Source organism: Perna viridis, chromosome 3 (genome assembly GCF_037379345.1).
Source record: "Perna viridis isolate PV_CMFRI_1.1 ecotype Kerala chromosome 3, ASM3737934v1, whole genome shotgun sequence".
Lineage (NCBI taxonomy): Eukaryota > Metazoa > Mollusca > Bivalvia > Mytilida > Mytilidae > Perna > Perna viridis.
Window position 1 is genome coordinate 24264129 of NC_142447.1, and position 15507 is coordinate 24279635.

The 15507-nt window shown below is 33.2% G+C and overlaps 3 protein-coding genes across 4 annotated transcripts in view; 2 read left to right on the plus strand and 1 right to left on the minus strand.

Annotated features, from left to right (window-relative positions):
- Positions 1-1255: 1255 nt before the first annotated feature.
- Positions 1256-1828, plus strand: LOC148621542 (uncharacterized). The gene has a single exon (XM_088574080.1). It carries the CDS (start codon positions 1256-1258, stop codon positions 1826-1828), a length of 573 nt encoding a protein of 190 aa, XP_088430206.1.
- A 3493-nt stretch (positions 1829-5321) lies between these two features.
- LOC148621543 (small ribosomal subunit protein mS26-like) lies at positions 5322-11126 on the plus strand. The gene is made up of 4 exons (XM_088576040.1): positions 5322-5653; positions 6856-6984; positions 8389-8512; positions 9586-11126. Exons 1-4 carry the CDS (start codon positions 5418-5420, stop codon positions 9748-9750), a joined length of 654 nt encoding a protein of 217 aa, XP_088432166.1. The 5' UTR covers positions 5322-5417; the 3' UTR covers positions 9751-11126.
- A 2127-nt stretch (positions 11127-13253) lies between these two features.
- Positions 13254-15507, minus strand: part of LOC148621544 (uncharacterized) — a 97085-nt gene continuing 94831 nt past the window's right edge. Inside the window, exon 99 of one of the 2 annotated variants that reach the window (XM_088576042.1) lies at positions 13254-14301. In XM_088576042.1, the coding sequence (XP_088432168.1) occupies positions 14055-14301 (247 nt within the window). In that variant the 3' untranslated portion in view covers positions 13254-14054. The remainder of the gene's footprint in view (positions 14302-15507) is intronic. The other variant, XM_088576043.1, reaches the window with a different exon arrangement.

The following is a 15507-nucleotide window of genomic DNA, read 5'->3' on the forward strand; positions in this document are numbered from 1 at the left end:
TCATTGCTATAGTTTTCCTTTCCTCTTTCGTCTACCCCGGAAGTAGAATTGAGTTGACATTTTTATAACAACTCGGCGGGTGTTTCAAGAAAAGCATGCTCCCAGTTTTTAGTGGACTTTTGTTATTTGTAGGTATCATTGTAGTTACTTAATGTTCTTTGTTGTGTATGTCTGTTTTCCTTGTTTGGTCTTTGTCCCTGGATTACTTTCTTTTGATTTCCGCTAGAACCTTGGTTTCCTTGATTAGCCTTAAAACCCTTATCAACCTAGTAAATGCTTTCAAGTTCTAGAATGCTATTGTTTAAGGGGTCTATCAAACTCGATATAATTCTACTTTACTTACAGACAGCCTATGCAGATGGCTCTCAGGTGTCAATGTTGAAAAAGCTACTGAAATTCCAATTCATCTACTAAGTATACCGCAAAAGATGTTGTCAAAATTCTGGAATTTTTTATCACCATCATAATTGTACATTGTGGAGGATGTGTAGTCGCTGGTCTATTGCATTCTGTCGTTCTCGTGAGGATGACCTATAGCTGATCCTATCCAAAAGAACATCGCTTAGTCGGAACCTCTTATCTCAGTTTCCGCTTTATAGATGACGTTTAGTCTTTAAGCAATTATAGTTTTGAGTATTTTATACATTGGATCGACCCCAAAGAATTTTAGATAATGGATACTAGACACTTTGAAGTTCTCATATCTTTCTGTTAGAGATCGATAGAAAGGGAATACTCACGACTTAGTTATATACTTCAAACGCGATAACTTGTCAACTTTCCTCTCATCTGTTGCAACATCCCTTTAGCACCTGGGTATGGTGTTTCTAAAATACAGAAATAGAAATAGAGAAGAGCCTAAAAGAAATGAAGACAGGAAAGGCACCTGGGGTAGATCACATCACACTAGAATTACTAATAGCTGATATTAAAACAACTGTAAAAGAGCTACACCACCTATTCAGAATAATATGGACCGCCGGTAAAGCACCAGAAGATTGGAAGAAAGGCTTTTAATCATTAAATTAACCAAGAATTGAGACATTTTAAACAGTGGTAATTGGCGAGGAATAACACTTATGGCGACAGCAGCAAAAATAATGGGCCAAAAGTTACGGGAAGAAAAACAGGTTTTAGAGCTGGAAAAGGTACCACCGAGCAGATTTTTGTTCTTCGTAACATCTAAGAGCAGGCTATCGAATGGAACTCAAACCTCTATTTTTGCTTCGTCGACTTTGAAAAAGCATTTGACATCATGAAACCTATGGACGATTATGAAGGTGTATGGTATACCAGAAAAACTGGTCGAAATGTTAAGATAATGTATGTAGACAACAAATGTTCTGTTATTAATGACACAGTGATATATGAATGGTTCGACATCAAGTCAGGAGTCAAGCAGGGTTGCAACATGTCAGGTTTTTTGTTCCTTCTAATCATAGACTGCATCATGAGACAAACAACCAAAGATGTCAACACTGGCATTCGATGGAAAATGACAACAAAGCTAGATGATTTAGACTTTGCAGACGACATTGCCCTTCTCTCTAGCACGAAAGATCAAATGCAACGAAAAGTAGACAACTTGAACAGGCATGCAACATCAACTGTGCTAAAAAATAATGGAGCAAAAACCAAATTTATGCCACTAAACGTCAAGAACGATCAACCCATCATGATTGCTGGAAAGGAGGTAGAGGACGTGAACAACTTTGTCTACCTTGGTGCAACAGTCAGCAGCACGGGAGGTACAAATGAGGAGATACGTAGGAGACTTTCACGAAAAGCATTTTATAGCTCAGTAAAATATGGAACAGTGGCAAACTAAGCAGAAAGACCAAGATCAAACTGTTTCAATCGAACGTGATCTCCATCCTTTTATACGGCTGTGAAACATGGGAAATGACCAAAGGAGATGAAAAACTACTGGACACATTCCAACACAAATGTCTCAGATACATATACAAGATCTACTGGCCTCAAAAGATAAGTAATAAAAATCTGAGAGAACAATCGAAAGTGGAAACAATCAGCCAACAAATAAAGACCAGAAGATGGAAATGGTTAGGCCATGCATTACGAATGGACAACAACTTGCACCCAAGAATTGCGCTGACATAGACACATGAAGGACGACGAAAAAGAGGAAGGCCAAAAGAAATCTTGCGGAGAACTATAGAGAGAGAAAGACACAATATGGGATTAGGAACGTGGACAGAGGCGGCAAGATCAGCTCAAAATCGTGAAGGGTGGAGGACACTCGTTTACAGCCCTAATCTCCCTCAGGAGAAAAGTCAAGTCATGGTGTTTCCATATCACAACTACATGTAATACGTTATGTCACAGCTTGTCGAAAATTTATGGACATTATGTCATAGTTATTGTTATATTCTATGTCTACACTGGATGTGGCATTTATGAACAATACGGTGGGTGTTTCTAGGAAGGTAGTAGACATTTACGTATACCCTACCGGTGCAACTGATTTATATTCCCGATTTTTGTGTGGAGTCCGCATGGCTCAATTCCTTTTATTTTATGTGCATGTTTTGTTATTGCTTGCTCTTTCATGTATGAGTGGTTACTTTCTTGGTATTATCATTGTTTCGGGTCATAGTTTTCCTTTCCTCGTTTGTCTACCCCGGACTTGACTTTTTATGAGCAACTCGACGGGTGTTTCTAGAAAAGCAGAGGACGCTTACCCTACCGGTGCACCTGGTCCATGCTCCCAGTTTTTAGTGGAGTCCGAGTTGCTCATTTACTTTTGTTACTTTGTATGTATGATTTTAGTTACTTTATGTTCTTTGTTGTGTATGTCTGGTCTTTGTCCCTGGATTACATTATTTTGATTACCGCTATAACCTTGGTTCCCTTGATTACTCTTTCATTGCTTCAACACTTTAGACAGAAGAAAGCGACATATTTGAACAAAGCATTCGTGTTAGGGTCTGTCAATTCTGCAAACAAGATAGATGCCGTGCTACGGACATTTTTTAATCACTTATTTTGTTATATTTTTAGTTATTTAAATATGTTTGTTCCGATGTAGTATTAAAGTCGTTATGATGCCAGTATACAGGACGGGGGACTTTTTTTTTTATCAAAGACAGATAACTCGGAATGAATATTCAAAGTTCCCTTTTAAATCACAGGGGCTTTCTCCCGTTATCAAATATACTAGTCGGGCTGCTTATTTAGTAGTAGAAATATGCCCCTTTAATTAGATTAATTAATTTTGAGAAGTACCAACAAAACGCAAACACATTATTTTAAATTAAACCATCTTTTGGCCTCATTTTTCAAAACTCCACTGCACTCTGAATATATACGCCATTCAAAAAATTGTTGTTAAAGGTGAATTTGCGCAACAATACCAGTAAGCAACACCACCGGGGCAATACCAAGTTAAGCAAAGTATGACCCTGACTGTTATACCGATGCAGCGAGCTTGTCATATAATCATTATTTCTTAGAGGACATAATCAAGCAAACTTTGATATTTTGTTATTTTGCAATGGTATATCAAACAATAGATGAGGTCGATTTAGCAAGAATTCGAAATTTATTGCATGTGTCAGCTGTTATAGGTACAATTTTAACCAAATAGAGAATATAACAGGTGTTTAAAAGATGGAAACCAAATCACCAAATCGTCATAATCAATATTTCAATTGATCAGTGTCTAACCTAAAAGTTGTACAGATTAGTATTAAGACTATTCCTGGACTTGTCGATTGTATTTCTATCAACAATTACCCCAGGTATAGTAAGTGTTGGCGTCTTTCATGCATATGTGTGTTCTTTCAAGTATAGATGTACAAATTTGAGAAAAGCTCTGAAGCATGTTGTCCTTAAACATCAAACTTTAAATAATGGAACATAAAGTTTTTTTTTATTTTGTTTTTGTTTGTTTGTTTGTTTGTTTTTGTTTGTTGTTTTTTTTTCGTTTTTTTTTTTGTGTGTGTTTGTTTGTTTTGTGTTTGTTTTGATTTGAATTGTTATTGTTTTGTTTGTTTGTGGAACACTTTCCTTTTAAGGTATAAATGGTTTCTCTCATCAGATGAAGATAAAGTCCGTGCCTCCAATAATATTGGTGGGGTCTGGGGATAGGGCAGAGCTCAGTCTAACACAGTAGTAGGGGATACTCTGAACGAGTTCTTCGGGTATCCATACGTTGGTTTTACTAACCCATGAACACCGACCGTAAGAGGCCGGGAATGTTATTCAGTGGCCTGCATTATTTAATGAGATTTCAGATATCTACAACGGTTTTCGAGTTGTAAGACCCAAAGAGGCCAAACCAACAAAAATGATTTGTTTTAATGTTTTGTTCTATTTTGATTTTTTATTGGGTTCCATATGGAAATTCCTGCCTGCGTTTTTATATCAGATTAATATCTCCTATGTTTTCAGTTACGGGATTTGTTTGCAAAGGTCCTTGGTAAGAACCCGTAAAGTGCGGCGTAAAGCAGAATTTTTTTTCATTTTTCATTGAATTTCAAATTTTGTGCTATATCATGTCCGAAGCAGTTGTGTCAAAAATGAACTATAAATCCCTAGACCTAAATGTGTCAAAAGCTTAATGATGTGTCCATATTTGCATGCCCCTTGTCTTTCTTGTTAACCATTTTATTCTTGTCGTTCCTTTTTTTTTAAACAGCTTCGTCTTTATACAGACCATTGTTTATCAGCTGAAAAATATAATTCAACTATATATCAATTAAGTTTAACACTGCTATTGATTATATCGTCTGCTGTGTCTGTCCCGGGTCAGAAACCTATGTCAATCATGTCTGACTAGTGTAATGTTGCTAAATAGGTGAACTTATTGTAAAAATAGAGACAAGCTGCGTGGGGACTGCGTCAAGTTTTCAGGATTTTATCAATGTTTATCGGAGACCAGTAACTAGCCGTTAGCTATTTTAGTTGAGTTGTGGTGTCTCTATTGCACATCCCAAATTCCACTTTCTAATTTAAGTACATGTATCTTGCCGATGTCGGCCAAGTAAAGCTCTTCTTCTAAACAATGAAATCAAATTGTCCCTTATAATAAGCATATTTTTTGACATTTTAAATATTTCAGTATTTGCATATTTTGACTAGAGTAAGATATCCCCTTCAAATAACACCGAAGCCCTTCAAACTATGTGTTTTCAATGCTCCCGCGTTTTAATCCCTCATCTACTGTTTTTTCCATTTTGTTATTCATCATTTTTAATAAATTTATCATCAATTTAGTTTACTGATGGTCTTTTTAAAAATAGACTATTCCCAGTTGTAAAAAGAATTACCCTACGAAGTTTTAAGATTCGATTGCGGGATAGGTCAGTGTTTTGGGTTTATCAAAAATGTCTGCGCCCATGGAGATGTCGTAAATGCTCGCTTGATGTTTGACCTTAAAATAAGTTTGTATAACCATGGCATCTGCAAAAATTTTTCATACACATTTTCTGAAGTTATCGATACGTAAGCCTTCAGCGAGTGTGTTTCCATGTATAATTTCCGTGAGATTCAGGAAACCGAGATGGATACCAAGGGCCCCAAGTAAAGAATTTTACGTCCCACCAGAAAAACCATACAAATTAACCCCTGTCGAAGAAGATAAGCTAAGACGTAGTTACGATCTGTACAGAAACGAAGTAGCAGCTATCAGGTATTCTCTATTACTTCAAGTTTTTAAAAAGTAATATGATATAAGGCTTTGTGTCTGTAAACATTTAAGTTTTATATATACTGGGGTACCCCCATTCCGTTGGTCAAAATAATATTCTTCCAATCGAGTTACTGATTTGACCAGATGACACTAATATTATTTATAAAAATAAAATTCGGACATTCTACTTTCCACTTCTGTAAATTATGTTATGTGCATGTCTTTATTTAATTAGATGTATTACACCAGTGACTGAAAATCAAATGTTAATCATTCACCGTTATTGTTGTCTTACCCCAAATCCATGCATTTATTGAAAAAAAATATTGTACTGGACAAAAATAACTTTATAGAATCTATTTTTTAGTTTTTAATAAACAAAAAAGCAGTTATCCGAGAGCATTTCTGAAAGGAGTCAAAATCTCCGAAACTTTTTTTGGAAAGACAGATTTGACCCCCCCTTGGCCAGACAAGGTCCTGAACGAAGGAAATCCACTGTATTTCATCGTGTTAGGTCTGTCATCATCTGTTTAGGGTTTCTCCAGGAAATGTGGTCTCCTACATTTACATTCTTAATAGGATAATTAATTGGAAAGAGTGAATAACCAAAATCTGATCATGAGTGCCAAAGAACGCCTAGATTTGAGTGTGCGGAACTTGTTCCGTGCACGAGTGATCATGTTTTGGTTATCTTATTTATCTTGATTATCTTTGTTATTATATAGATTTCCTCCATTTTTCATTGTTATTTTCAACACAAATTTAAAATTTTGTGAACTGCGGATTGATATTTGTATTGTGACGTTTTGGTGGGAGAAAGTGCGAGAGTGAAATTACTGAATTTATTTCACAGTGTGAATTATCGAAAAAAATTACACTGGGAACAATTTGTAAATCACTGCTATCTATATAATAATGCAAGTTAAAAAATTTATTCTACATGGCCATTTTTCTGCTAATTTTTATACTTGCTTTGACTTTCACGATATTTGGTTTATATTGTACAGTTTCCTGAGTGAAATGATGATGATGAAAATGTTTTATGGTCATAATTCAATTTCATTTTATGTTCTTTCTCAGCAAAAAAGTATAGTGGCATAGGACCCTTCCCAAGGCATTTCAACTCCTCAAGAGCTTCTGGTTACCTTATGTATTATCTTAGTCAATCCATAACTAATGTGTATTCTTTTTATATATTTAAGGCAGCACCTTGCTCAACAACTTGAAGAGAAAGAAACTAAGGCTGTAGAGACAGCAGGGAAAGATGAAGATGACTGGCACAATATGGTTCAGATGATTGATAAATGGAACAAGAAGGTTGCTGTTATGAGGTATTTTCTATACCAGGTTTGAAGGGTTTAAGCCAGGATTTTGTAATCATTAGTCATTTTGTGTGACCCCTTTTCATACCACAAAATTTAACCCCTATACTAGCAGTACTACTTCAGATAAGAGACATTTATACATTTTGACCTACTGTGTATGATTTCAGTGGTCTCATTTACTTTGTACTTACGCTGAAAAAAATAATTTGATTTTGATATACATCTACGAATTTAGAATATTAATTTTAAATCTCCATGCTCTTCATTCAAAGGATTCAAAGCCAAATTGAATTTCTAGCAAATTACATGAACCATGTAACATTTTCTCCCATTGTTATCTATTGGTTTCATGTAATTCATAAAATTGTGATAATTGTTGAAAACTGCAACCTGTGAGAGTCCTTGACTGGAAAATAAAAAAATATATACTATTTCTTTTACTATTTTATTTGATTAGTTACTCCCTAGTTGATATCAGGATAATTAAAGGTCTCATTTGTATTGAGTGAGTCTATTCAGTCTTATTATATATTGCTTCTCCATGTGTATGTGTGCTAATTTTTTTTACTAGGGGAATATTAACAGATTTTCCAACAAAGAAAGTCACACAGCAATTAAATAAGTTGAAACATTTGAGCTAGCCATTTTCCTTTGTCAGTCGTAGCACTTCAAAGTGTTTTGGATACTACAATATGTACCTGATGCAAATAAACTTTTTTTTGTGAATAGGAAACATCCTCTTTTTTATATCAGGGAAATCAGTTTCTGAAATTAGAATATGTCAAGTCTTCAACTTTACATTTAACATGCACATTGTAGGGTAGAGTAACTGTTGACTATTGTCAATTTTGATAGGCTCAATAGATATTTACATCTGATTGACACCACTCACTGAAATTTTTTTTTTTTGTTTGGTGACAATTAGTAATTATATGTATTTCCCCTATGCTACCAGCAATCAATGTCAAAATTACTTTTGTGTCAGAAAAAATCAACTTTTTTATTTTTGGTCCGATTTCAATTCTTTTTTTATTTGATTCCTAAAAAAAAATCATGCCTGCATTCTTTAATCAAATTTCAGATATCCTCAATGATTTTCGAGGTATAAGGGCTGGGATTTCATTAACATTTTGCCTTGCAGGTTTTGTATTACTCATGTGATACACCTGTGTGCATGACATGTATGGCATTTTTACCCTAGTAAAAGTGAATTGAAGATTCATTGTCAAAATTGCTGGAATTTTATCTTAAAGTGGATATCCCACAAAGATTTTTGTGTTTAGAAAGTAATGTGCAATATTTATACAAATGTTTTCATTATCCTGGTAGCAAATCTGATTAATGACAACAATATGATCAATGGGAAATACTTTTTTTAAAAAATAATATAGAGATGTTGTTTGTATATAGGGAGAGGCGACAAATGGAGGAAGAGCTAACACAAATACGAAGACAGGAAAAGGAACAACAAGAACATCAGAGTAGAGTACTGAAGATGATGACAGAAGCTGAGGAGAAAGTCATGTTTGAAAAGGTTGGATCCAGAATTTATACAATGTAGTACCTATTCCTAGTTTATAAAAAGTTAATGGGTCTGTCTGAACACCATAAAGACTGGTCTAAGTTCACTAAGGCCAGAAAAGTAGCACTAAAACCAAAAAGATGGCATTTTCTCTCAAATATAAGTACTACCATTTGTAAGAACATGTAAAATGCATATTTTGCACTAAACCTATTATAAAACAGGCAGTTTATCACATTAATGTCATATATCATATATTTAGATAAAAATATAACTTTTTTGTATATGCATTATAAGTGTTATTTAAACCCTATACCATCTACCCTATATTGCATACCCTATATCATCTACCCTATACCGTCTACCCTATATCACATACCCTTTATCACACCTCTAGACCTATATCACACTCCTAGACCTATATTGCATACCTTATATCGCACCCCTTTACAGACTATACTTGAAGTATGATTAAAATATATAATGTAATGAACATGACATGTTAAAATCTGGTGGCCTGTAGGGTGATATAGGTGTCTCGGGTTAATACAGGTTGTGATACAGATTTTGAAATGTCATATTCAGTATATAATCAAGTGAAGACCAACGCTATCGAACATCATCATTGAATATGATGATTTGTAACTGTATACAGTATACTGTACTTAGTTACATTGTAAGGAGTTGATACAATGTTTTTCTATACAATTAGAATTTATCAATTAAACACTGTTAAGTGTTACTTCATGGCTGTATACTAAATTAAAGAGGTTTAAAGCCTGTATTGACTTTATTCATTGAAGCTCTTGTTCTGGAATTGATAAATTTAGCATAATTAAATGCTTAGACCCATTTAAGGCATGTACAGTGCTGCCAATATTTCAACACGATCAGCAATGGAACCATCTAATTTTGACAAAACTAGAGGCTTGCAATTCAATAAACACCTAAATTCATGCGTAACATTTTTTCAGTTAATTGTAATCTTATGAACTGCACCATTCAGCCATTAGGTGGATTAAATAACTAATATGTACAATTTTCTTTATTTTTGTGCTCACCAATACTTTTTATATATTTAACAGAAACAAAAGTTTATAACCATGGAAAATCTGGATGAAGAAATAGAAAAAGTTTTAGACATGAAAATAGACTATGAATATGCTATAGATGACAGAGGTAATCGATATACCAGGAAGGGGAGAGAACCACTACCAGCAACGAAAAAATCAGAGTTGACACATAGTTGATAAATAATTATGTATATAAGCAATGTGTGTTACTCTGTAAGATAATCCAGTCTTTTTGGCCATTTATTATGTGTTATATGTCTTATATTGCAGTCACAACTTAATAAATGGATTCACAGGCAGGCGGCTTGGGGCCCCTTATGGATTTGAAAATAAATCCAAATATTATATTTTTTAGTTTCAACATTGAAAAATATTCAGTAAGCAATATAGTTTGATCACACTGAATGATTAAGGAAATTCAACATTTAGCATTGTATTATTAACATAAACCAATGATGCATATTTTTTCTCAATTTTCTTGAGGAAAAATTTGGTGGTCTGGCTTAGCCTCCCCCTTTATAAATCTCTGGATTCACCATTGAAATTCAGAAATGATTTTCCGATTTGAAGTATCATGGAGAGTTATTTCAAAAATGAATCAGATTTAAACAGTCCTAAATCAAGGAACCAAATTTGACGATGATTAAATGCTAATGAGTGTATTAAGTAGAACATGCATTTGTACTAAAATTAAAACTGGTCATTTGGGTATTTTCTCCAAGTTTTTCATTTCTATGGTACATACCATTCACATTGTATATTTACTAGTTTTTTTGCATTAAAACTCATGATTAAAATATAACTACTATACTCGGCGTCACATAAATAACATACTGTTAAAATTTGAATAAAAATATTTTCAACGACTTTATTGACACCAACCGTCGTTTAAATTGTCTTAAATGACTTGCTCATTCGTTTAGCCAAACAGCTTCTCAAAAACAAGTCGCTTATAAGCTTAAATCATGCGTAACAAATCCTTACGGGAAAAACCCATACTAATATCCGCCATTTTGGTCTTTACGGGACGATTTGTTTACAAACGAAGTTCGTAAGTTCCTGTTGAACTCCGGTGACAATCGTCTGCTTGATCAACTTCTCGGTATTGTACGTTGTTCGCGTAAAATAAATCCGAGATATCCGAAATAACGCCGAAGTGCATTCTGGGTTCTTCGGTTTTTGGACAAACCATTTAAACGTAAACAACATCTCCTAGCAACCCGATCACTGTAAACATGGCCGACTTTTTACAATGTAAATATTGGCACCCAGAATTAAAATCTGACCGGAATTTAACGATTCAATGTTTAGGGAGAAGCCGTTTGGCTAAACAAATGAGCAAGTCATTTAAGACAATTTAAATGACGGTAGGTGTCAATAAAGTCGTAGAAAATATTTTTATTCAAATTTTAACAGTATGTTATTTATGTGACGCCGACTATAGGTCCTGTTGTAAGGTGTTTCAATCAAAGTCTTTATTGTAAAAGGAAGCTGTTGATGCTAATGTGATTGAAGTATTATCAATGTACAATAAAAACATAATCATCATAAAAGATTGTTTTTTTTCTGTATGCTGTTTAGTAAAATACTGCAATGTCTGAGATTTTGTATTGCTAACATTCTATCTGAGCAGTCAAAATGCACTTACTATCTATTTAATGTGACATTTGGTCACTGACTAATTCAAGTTTTTGTTGTGATATCACAAACATTACATTGTTAAAAGTAGCCCCCTTCAACTTAATTTCTTTCCCCTAGCTTTACTAGTTGTTTCTCTTCTAAATTTTTGTTGCAATGTAAACGTAAGAACAGTGCACTGACTTGACAAAAGCTTTGATATACAAATTTTGCTCGAATTGGTTAACATATGACACTCAATGCAGCGTGTTATTTTTCCCATTTTCAAGCCTGATCTGAATATCAGTTTTATGATATACATCCAGTCAAATATGGAAGGAATGTTTTTAAATGAGGTGGAACTTGAAAATTGACTGAATCGAGTAAGTCTCTTAAAAAAATAAGTCAATTATGTAGACCTAGGGTAAGGGACATAACTCATGAAATCAGTGATATGTTTGTATTATATTCAATTTCACCAAAGCCTCTCAAGCTTTTGTTTGAAGCAGAATAAAATTAATCCAAGTTAATTAGACGCTTACATCAGTTTGATGTAAAATGCTGAAGACGAACGTTTGAATGATTTTTAAGAGTTGTGTCCCTTACCCTAGGTCTACCTCCGTAAAATGACTGTAAAATGTGCACATCACACTTCATTATAATACACCTTGCCAAATGATTGGTAATACATGTAACAAAATTAGTGTAACTGAACTGATATACTCAGCAAAACTCTTCAAAATATCATCTAGTAGTCTGAAGATTGAGAAATGTTAAAAATAGTCTTGAGTACCATAAATCCTACTTAATTTGATGAAAATGGGGGTATGGTAGGTGTCTCTACACTTCATAAAAAAATCCTTCTAAATATGTAGAAGATAATGAGTATGCATTGTAAATTTTTTTTTTTTTTTTTTTCACATACCTGTTTAGTAAGACCAACTTTCAATTCAATTAAAACCCTGACTACTATGAAAGAACTTGACAAATATTTTACTCATAATTGACAAATAGAAGAGCATATAATAAGATAAAAGAAATGATTGCAACATAGCTCTTCAAATGTTTTAAAAATATGGAACAACTGTTAAGAACTGGTGATGAAATATGTGAATTTTTCATATAAAAACATAAAAATATTTATTAGTATTCCCCACAAAAAAAGTTCAGTGTTATATAGGAATCACCATGTCTGTCTGTCCATGTTTTGAAAGCACAACTCCTCCTAAACTGCTCAAGGGATTTACCGGTAGATGAAATTTTGTTGGAAGGTTGAGCATTACATGTACTGGTAGATGTACATATAGGAATATATTAAATGTCAGAACACTCGAAAAGGGAAATCAACCAACTTCAGAGAGTTAGATGCAAAAACATTTTACACGCAACTCTTCCTAAACTGCTGAAGAGATTTTAATGAAACTTTATTGAAATGTTGGGCAATATAGTTACTGTTAAAGGACTAAATAGGGAGATTATGCAATTTCCGAGTATTACATGTTAAAACCTTGTAAGCACAACTACCAAACCACTGAATGGATTTTTATGAAATTTTATAAGAAGGTTGGGCATTAAATGTAGATTTGCTTAATGGAGTAAATTTACTGTAAAGGAACTCCAAAGGGAGATAATTTAACTTAAGGGTTATACGTTATATCATCCCAAGTGCAAATTTTGACTATTTAAGGGATTTTTGTGAAATTTCAAATGAAGGTTGGGCATCATAAGTCATGTAAGTAGATATTTATCTTGACAACCAATTTTAAAGTATTACTCTCTAAAGAAAATGACATTTACAATTTACATGTTTTGCCTGACCAAAATAATACAACATAATTACACATTAAAATCAGACAAACATCTTGTAAACAGTGAATGACTGTATGATATGTGAGCAATTCTCAAGTTTTGGCTGAAAAAAAAATATTTGACAGATGTACTGGTATATACAGAAAAATACAATGCATCTTTCAGACAGGGCATTATGGTGTAATAGACACACACACACACATATCATGTATACGTTTCTTGACTGAATCGGCAGACATGAAAATAAACACGAAGTCAATGCACAATATTTGTTTATTGATGAGATTTTTGTAACAATATATGACAGCACTATACTGTATTTAGGCACTAGATGTTTGTTGAATTCTAATTACATAGATAATGGTAAAAAGACACAAATCAAGAGAATGGTAAGTTTTGCTAAACATCACATGCAAATTTACCTCTTCAACTTTAAAAACTCGATGTACATGTATGTTCAAATTACATGTATTTGGTTATCAAGTTATGATGTAAATGAAAGTTACATTTTTTACATGTAATAGAATGAAAGTTAAAGCTGTTACATTTTTATATGTAATAGAATGAAAGTTAAAGCTATGGCATTAAGTGTGATTACTGGTTCTTCTCGTTATATAAAATTGTAAGTAATTTATATGCAAAATAAAATACTTTTATGTGCATAAAAATATAAAAAAATCATTTCTAAAAGATTACAAAAATTAATTGTCTTGTATATGGAGACACAACCTCGTCCAGCAAGATAAAAAGGGGGATATAATTCTCGATAATTCAAAAGAAAACATGAAAAAGACAATATCATGATTACAAAATTAATACATGGTGGATGAGACAATGATTCTGCTGAGGTTACTAGATATATAAATATATAAGCATGTATTTAAAATATCAATGGTATATAAAAACTAAATAGAAATTCTTTGATATATAGCAATAACTACAATGCATAAATTACAATAACTGTTGACAGATCAAAATAAAATACTGGAACACCTAAATAAAAAAAAACAATCTAAAAACGAAAATTATATAAATTTCATGATTTATATAGATCCCTATTTCGAGTCTTCTATTGCTATGGAAACATCTTTGACATCTGTAACAGAAGTATTGGTCTCTGAAGATAATGTTCTTTCTTCTATAGGTGCTCTCTGATTGTAATCAGCAGGGGTAAATGCTTGGTCTGGTCTGTCAACCCGTTTTTTAGCTGGATCTAAAAATGTATAATCTTCATTTCCATACTTAGTAACAGAGTTTGCTAAACTGTTAGAGTTTGTTGTTAAACTGTCCTTGTCTAAACTTCTGAAAAGAAAATGAAATCAACATTAAATACATTGATGAAAGAACCACAGAAAAGATCTTGAGAGAAATTTCATATCTTTTTCAAAATACTAAGACCACAAAGCTGAAATACCTTCAAGTTCAGAACAACTATGCTTTTTTCTACAGTGGGTTCATGTTTAAAAGTAAAGGCCAAAAAATAACAAAATAGGAAATTATTGTCAGATTTTTTGCATTTCTATTTTAATTCCACCAGGCAAGTACAAATCAGCCATGTGAAACTTAAAAAAATTATGATGTTTTGGTTTGTATGTAAAATAATTAAAACAAGAAATCTGAGTGACAGCTCACTAGTGATATACCTGCTTGTAAATAGGAAATAGATGAGCTAGGAATCTTAAAAGGGGAGACACGCTACAAGTCATCATGCAAAAGTAATAAACTAAATATCTTAGCATTCCCTTAAAGTATACCCCCTCTCCTACGGTGGTAGTGTATAATTAAAAGGGGTTTTTTTTACCTTTCAAAAAGGTATGTCTCCCCCATTCCAAAACTTAATGGGGTCAAACTCCCTCAAAAATCGGCAGATCCAAAATACCTTGTAATATGCACAACTAGATACCATATTCTCAACCCCTACAAAGTTTCCTGAAATTCATTTTCGGAGGAGTTGGGTTTACAGGAGTGTGAAAGACAGAGGGACTGGACAAAAACAATAAGTCTTCCCACCAAAGTAAGGTTGGGAGACATAACTAGAGAAATATACTTTGAAGTGGACAACCTTGGAAAACTGTAAACTTAACTTTCCAAGAAACAAAAAACACAAAAATGACAATAGAAAACTTTTTTTGGACTGTTCAAAAACTATTTTTTATACTCCTGGAGCTGATTAATCCATTTCTGTGTCCTTATATTATAGAGATATACACTGAAATAACAAGGAAAAATTATCAATTGTTTTCTAAGGACATATTTCTCTAAAAAATGACTGTTATCAAATTGTTCTAATCCACTCAATAACTTTAAAAGAAAAATGTTTCTTATAAGATTTCTGTTCCTTAAAAGCTGAATTTGTGATGAAACTAAATATTTTCAAAAAAATCTGCAACATTGAAGAGTATTGTAGTCTTGGGGGTTTATTCTGCATTAAAATCAAAAGCCCACTAACAGAATCTTTGCATTGATCGCATACGATGAGGACATAACTTTTTGTAGGTATAAACTGGT

Coding starts and splice junctions, on each gene's coding strand:
- LOC148621542 (XM_088574080.1), top strand. CDS start 1,256: ATGAAACCTATGGACGATTATGAAGGTGTATGGTATACCAGAAAAACT.
- LOC148621543 (XM_088576040.1), top strand. CDS start 5,418: ATGGCATCTGCAAAAATTTTTCATACACATTTTCTGAAGTTATCGATA. Junction 5,654..6,855: donor AACGAAGTAGCAGCTATCAG/GTATTCTCTATT, acceptor TATATATTTAAG/GCAGCACCTTGCTCAACAAC. Junction 6,985..8,388: donor AAGAAGGTTGCTGTTATGAG/GTATTTTCTATA, acceptor GTTTGTATATAG/GGAGAGGCGACAAATGGAGG.